The 5,955-nt window shown below is 64.5% G+C and overlaps 1 protein-coding gene across 1 annotated transcript in view; it reads left to right on the top strand.

Annotated features, from left to right (window-relative positions):
* Window positions 1-974: 974 nt before the first annotated feature.
* THBS3 (thrombospondin 3) overlaps window positions 975-5,955 on the top strand; it is a 12,256-nt gene continuing 7,275 nt past the window's right edge. Inside the window, exons 1-14 of the mRNA XM_019527938.1 lie at window positions 975-1,417; window positions 1,610-1,866; window positions 1,954-2,056; window positions 2,390-2,416; window positions 2,771-2,853; window positions 3,048-3,099; window positions 3,184-3,332; window positions 3,816-3,956; window positions 4,409-4,486; window positions 4,564-4,716; window positions 4,853-4,963; window positions 5,065-5,172; window positions 5,377-5,536; window positions 5,713-5,831. Coding sequence (XP_019383483.1) covers window positions 1,225-1,417; window positions 1,610-1,866; window positions 1,954-2,056; window positions 2,390-2,416; window positions 2,771-2,853; window positions 3,048-3,099; window positions 3,184-3,332; window positions 3,816-3,956; window positions 4,409-4,486; window positions 4,564-4,716; window positions 4,853-4,963; window positions 5,065-5,172; window positions 5,377-5,536; window positions 5,713-5,831 — 1,734 coding nt within the window. The 5' untranslated portion in view covers window positions 975-1,224. The remainder of the gene's footprint in view (window positions 1,418-1,609; window positions 1,867-1,953; window positions 2,057-2,389; window positions 2,417-2,770; window positions 2,854-3,047; window positions 3,100-3,183; window positions 3,333-3,815; window positions 3,957-4,408; window positions 4,487-4,563; window positions 4,717-4,852; window positions 4,964-5,064; window positions 5,173-5,376; window positions 5,537-5,712; window positions 5,832-5,955) is intronic.

The raw sequence follows: 5,955 nt of genomic DNA, 5'->3' as shown, positions 1-5,955 counted from the left end.
GGGGGGCTCCCGGCTGGGGCTGCCCTGGCCCGGGCGCTGGTAGCGACGGCCGCTCCCTGGGAGGTCTGGCACTCGCTGGGCGGCTGCAGCACAGAGGGATATTCTTCCCCCAGCCTGAGGGAAACCGCAGAGCGGCTCCAGGTTGATGCTGCTGGAGTCCCGAGCCGCTGCAGGGACAGCGGAGGCTGAGCACAGCCCTCTGCTTGACCTGCCTTGGGCGGCCGGACCTGCTGTCCAGCCAAGGCAGTGCAGGGGTCCAGCCTGGCCCGAGGCCCGTGCTGCCAGCCTAAGGGGCTTGGGGGTCAGAAGGGCGAGCGGGCCAGATCCAGGGCTGGAGGGAGCCGGGAGGCCCCAAGTCCTGCAGCACATGCCGGCTCCATGCTCATCCCCGCTCTGAGCCAGGGAGGGCAGCTGCTGGGGCTGGGGTCCAGCAGGTTCCCTCCGTGATCGTGGCGTTGTCCAGGGGCCGCACTCCAGTCTCTCACCGCCTCCAGCTTCACTTTCACTGTAGAGGTCACCGCATCCTCGCTGGGCTGTGCCTTGCTGCGGGCACGTGCTGGCAGCCTGGACCAGCTGCCTGTGGGTGCGGGGTCCCCATGCCAGCAGCTCCTCTCCAGCCTTGTGCCCCGGCGGCAGGACTGGCAGTGGTGGGGGGCTGACCTGCCCCGGGCCCTGGGTAGTGCTTGGCCACCTCTGTCCATGGCCCAAGGGCGCCACCTCCTGGGGTGCACTCCCCAGCTCTGCCACGCCTCCCAAGCTGGGCCCAGGCTGGGCACCGGGTGCTGGGTTTCTCCCCCCATGGCTGCAATGGAGCACATGGCAGGGCTGCCCTGAGGACCTCTCAGCCTCTACACCAAACTGTGGAAGGAAGAGGAGGGACGTGGGGCTGGCGAGGTGGGAGGGTGCAGGCCTGTGGGGCCCTGAGGAGCTGGAGAGGAGCCCCCAGTTCTGGCTCAGGGACAGTGGAAGGAGCCCTCCTTTGCTGCCAGGCGGGAGGTGTGTTTGCTGCCTGCACCCACCCATCTGCCTCTGGCCCTGGCAGCGCTTCCATGAACCCGCTCCAGCCAGCAAGGCCCTGGCTGGGGACAGCTTTCTAAGGACTGCATGGGGAGCAGTCCTTGTCTGCGGGGTCACGGACCAGCCTGTCACTGGCGGCCTTGGTGGTATTGTGGCACTCAGACATGACTCTATCTGTCTGCCCATCCTGCAGTCATAGACCTGCTGATGGTGACGGAGGCCCGGCAGATGGTGAACGTGGCACACAAGATCCGGACAGAGTTGCTGACGGTGAACGACGCCTACCTGCTGTCTACCTTCCGCTTGCCCCCCAAGCAGGGTGGTGTGCTCTTCGGCCTCTACTCCAAGAAGGACAACACACGGTGGCTAGAAGTCTCTGTTGTGGGGAAAATCAACAAAGGTAGGGTCATGCAGAAGCACAGGAGTGCCTGCGCCTCGGGCCATGGGCTGGGGGGCCTGGGGATGGCAGAGGAAGGGCTGTGCGCAAGGTGTGCTGTGCCAGGCACCATGCATAGTGGGTACAAGCTGTGCCGGGTAGGGCTTTGGGCCCCCATGCTGAGGGAAAGCTTACGCCTGTGGCTGTGCTCCGCAGTCCTGCTGCGATACCTGCGGGAGGACGGGAAGCTGCACGTGGTGAACCTGCAGCACACCGGCCTGGCGGATGGACGGAGCCACACGGTGATTGTGCGCCTGAGCGGGCTGCGTGCCGATGCCCTGGGTGTGGAGCTGTATGTTGACTGCAAGCAGGCCGATGCCAGCGCAGGGCTGCCCCAGATAGCAGTCGTGCCCCAGGCCGAGGTGGAGGCGGTGGAGGTGCGCACGGGGCAGAAGGCCTATCAGAGGTTGCAGGTGAGACGGGGCCTGACTGAGAGGGTGCAGCAGTGGGGGTACGGGCAGTACCATGGCACCAGGGCTGACGGCTCCTCTCTGGACCAGGGGTTTGTAGAGTCGATGAAGCTGATTCTGGGAGGGTCCATGAGCCGCGTCGGGGCCCTGAGTGAATGCCCTTTCCAAGGTGATGAGTCCATCCACAGTGCAGGTAACGCGGCAGGGGGCACCCGGAATACAAGCCCATGCAGGGGCACCTGCACACACGTTACATGTGGAATAGGGCACTGCCAGGTATGCCAGGGCATGTCTATGTATGTCATGTGGAACATGGGACCCACACATAGACGTGTACATATCTTGTGCTCCTGTTAAATATGGAGCATGAGCCATGCGGGCACATAGATGCATATGCACGCAGCCTGCTTGTGGCTGGGCCTGGTGGGGGCCGGGCCTGTAGCTACCAGACTCTGCCTTCTGTGCCGTGTGGGCAGGAACGAGTCAGGCTGGCAGCAGGACGATGTTTTCATCTCCTCCCTTGCAGTGACCGGGGTGCTGAACTCCATCCTGGGTGAGTTGCTTGTTGTTCTCCTGGCCTTCCCCCTCCCACACTCCTGTTGCACATGGGTTTGGGCCCACACCTGAGTGGGGCTGGGCAGAGGGAAGCCTCGGGGTCTCAGGGCAGAGAAGGGGATGCTGCACCCCTCGTTGAGGTCTCATCCTTCACCTGACTGCTCTTGGCTCCAAGACAGCTGTGGTCATGCATGAAGTGAGCTTGGGGGATCTCAGCCAGCTTCTGGGCATTGTTTTTCCCCATTGCGGACCCAGGTGTGCGTGGGTGCCTGTCAGGGTGGGGCAGAGCCCTGGGGGCAGTGGGCAGAGCGGATGGCGCCCAGGGGGACTGACCGGTACTCTGTTGGGGCAGGCGAGCAGACCAAGGCCCTGGTCACGCAGCTGACCCTCTTCAACAAGGTCCTGATGGAGCTGAGGGAGGATATCCGTGACCAGGTGAGGTGGCCAGAGGGGCTGTGCACCATTCCCTGCTGTGGCAGGATTGGCCGCATCCAGGTGCTAGCCCCCTGCTCAGTGCCCCTTCCCCCCCCACTTCTTCTGGGGGCCTGGGCCAGAGATCAGGCGGGTTCTGCTCCAGGGTGCTGTGATGCCGAGGTCTTGGGCTCTGACACCTGCGCTGTGCCTTGCAGGTGAAGGAGATGTCCCTGATCCGGAACACCATCATGGAGTGCCAGGTCTGCGGTGAGTCCTGGCCCTGGGGAGCTGCCCTGCCCTGTTCAGCCTGGTCCAGCCCAGCGGCTGCGCCGTGACCCCCTCTCTCTGCAGGGTTCCACGAGCACCGCTCCCGCTGCAGCCCTAACCCCTGCTTCAGCGGTGTAGACTGCATGGAGACATATGAGTACCCCGGGTACCGCTGTGGGCCTTGCCCTCCCGGCTTCCAGGGCAATGGGACACACTGCACTGACATCAATGAGGTGAGGGGCCCAGCCCAAGGATTGAGCAGGTTGCATGTGAGCCTGCCGGGGACAGAGCGCTGCTCACAACATGGGGCAGGGTCCTGTGTTCTGGGGATCCCGATGCATTGGGAAATGGATGAGGCAGGGCATGACTGTGCCCCTGGGAAGGAGCAGTGTGACAGTGCAGGCAGGCTCGGCAGGGACGAGCCTGCCCTGTGCAGCAGGGCCTGGGCCTCAAGCTGCGCTGGAGGAGGTTGTGGGTCAGGCTTCCTGTGTGCCCAGGGCTGTTGGACAGGGATGGTGGTCGGTGCTCCCTGCTCCATGGATGGGGCAGGGAATTGGCTCACCCTGCTGCCAGGTGCATGGCAGGAAGCTTGGTGCTGGGGCAGGGGTGATGCCAGAGCAGCCCTGGGAGGCCAGCACTTGTGAGCCATGCTGCTGGCAGGGGCCTGCTATGCTGGCTGCGTGTGGGACTGGCTGGACCCTCTCCCTCGCTCCCAGTGTGCCCACGCCAACCCCTGCTTCCCTGGCTCGAAATGCATCAACACGGCGCCCGGCTTCCGCTGCGAGCCGTGCCCCCGTGGCTACAAGGGGAACCTCATCTCAGGTGTGGGCGCTGACTATGCCAAAGCCAGCAAGCAGGTGAGAGGGGCCTGGCACTGGCAGCCAGCTCTATGCTGCTCTGACTCCTGACTGGTGGGGGAGGGTGTGAATCTGGGGGCACTGTGCTGCTGGAGGCAGGGGGCTGCCGCTGCAGCAGAGATGGCTGCCAAGGCTGCACAGGGCTCATGACCTGCTGGCTCTGGGCTGCCCCTGGCATCTTACAGTGCGCCCCCTGGGGCTGGGCAGGAGTGACCCCCCAGTCTGGGGCAGTACCACGGGACTGGAGTGTGGCACCTTCAGGGATGAGCCCAGGCCTCCTCCCTCCCCTCCCTTCCCCAGGAAAGGCACTGCACGGCCAGGTCCAGCGGAGGGTGGAGGATGAGCGTAGCTGGGGGGTGGTGAACCCTACTCATGTTGCTGCCTCTCCCTGGGGGAGGCCGAGCCCCAGGACCTTGCAGGGGCCCTGCTTCCAGTGACCGTCCCTGCTGCAGGTTTGCACCGACATCGATGAATGCAACGATGGGAACAACGGCGGCTGTGACCCAAACTCAGTCTGCACCAACACGATGGTGAGCGCTGCCTTCCACCCCTCTGCCCCATGGCCCCCAGCTGCCTCCAGCCTCTCACCCTGCTCCCCCCACCCCAGGGCTCCTACAAGTGTGGCCCCTGCAAGGCGGGGTTCCTGGGCAACCAGACGGTGGGCTGTGCCCCGCTGAAGTCCTGCAGCAGCCCCACGCACAACCCCTGTGACGTCAACGGGTACTGCATGTTCGAGAGGAACGGTGACATCTCTTGTGCGGTGAGTGGGGCTGGGGAGGGGCTGCATGGGTGCGCTGGGGCCGGCATTGGAGCCGTTTGTGCCTGGGAGCAGGGCAATCCCAGCACAGCTGGCAGTTGTCTCTGGTGTCATGATTCTGCTTTCCCCTCTGCCCCAGTGCAATGTGGGCTGGGCCGGCAATGGGAACGTGTGCGGACGGGACACAGACCTGGACGGCTACCCAGATGAGCCGCTACCCTGCATCGACAATGACAAGCATTGCAAGCAGGTGGGCACTGCACCCAGGGCATGGGGGCAAGAAGGTGGTGGGGCAGGAGCAGGGAGGGGGCTGCTTGGCCCCTGGTTCTCAGCTGCACACTCCATTCCCAGGACAACTGCCGGCTGACGCCCAACTCGGGGCAGGAGGACGCTGATAACGATGGCATCGGGGATCAGTGCGATGACGATGCGGATGGTGATGGCATCAAGAACGTCGAGGTATCCTGGGCTCGGCTGGGGGGGCCTTGCCAGGGGCTGTCCCCAGGATTGGGGTGGAGAGAGGGCAGCACCTTGCCATGCTGCCCCAGGAGCATGAGGAAGACTGGGGGACTCTGCCTGGCTTGTGAGGCACAGCCTAGAGCTCCCCATGGCACTTGGGTCTGTGCCTGCCCCGATGCCAGTGGTGATAGGCGCCTCTTGCAGGACAACTGCCGGCTCCTGCCCAACAAGGACCAGCAGAACTCAGACACTGACTCCTTTGGGGATGCCTGTGACAACTGCCCCAACGTGCCCAACAATGACCAGCGGGACACAGACACCAACGGCGAGGGCGATGCATGTGACAACGACATTGATGGCGACGGTGGGGCCAGGGCCAGGGCTGTGTCAAAGGAGGGGGCCTGGGTCATGCTGGGGGCTTTCTGCAAGGATGTGCCTGAGGCTGCCTGGGTGAGGCTGGGCTGGGCCTGGGGATCTAGGGCTGAGGCTCAAGGTGGGGCTGGGCTTGGGCTGGGGTCACTGTTGCCATGCTGCCCACAGGGATCCCCAATGTGCTGGACAACTGCCCTAAGGTCCCCAACCCACTGCAGACAGACAGGGATGAGGATGGTGTTGGGGATGCCTGCGACAGCTGCCCTGAGATGAGCAACCCCACTCAGGTATGGGTTGGGGCCCGGCAGGGGCTGCGTACAGGTGGGAGACAGCGTGGGAGGCTGGAGCAGCTGTTGGGCCTTGCCTGGCCTGCAGTGATTGCAGCAACAGGGGCTGGAGGGGGGGCCTTCC

This window comes from Gavialis gangeticus, unplaced genomic scaffold, assembly GCF_001723915.1.
Source record: "Gavialis gangeticus isolate Ggan-Ray unplaced genomic scaffold, GavGan_comp1, whole genome shotgun sequence".
NCBI classification, from domain to species: Eukaryota; Metazoa; Chordata; order Crocodylia; family Gavialidae; genus Gavialis; species Gavialis gangeticus.
Note: the sequence above shows the minus strand (reverse complement) of the source record. Positions and strands in the feature narration are given on the sequence as shown.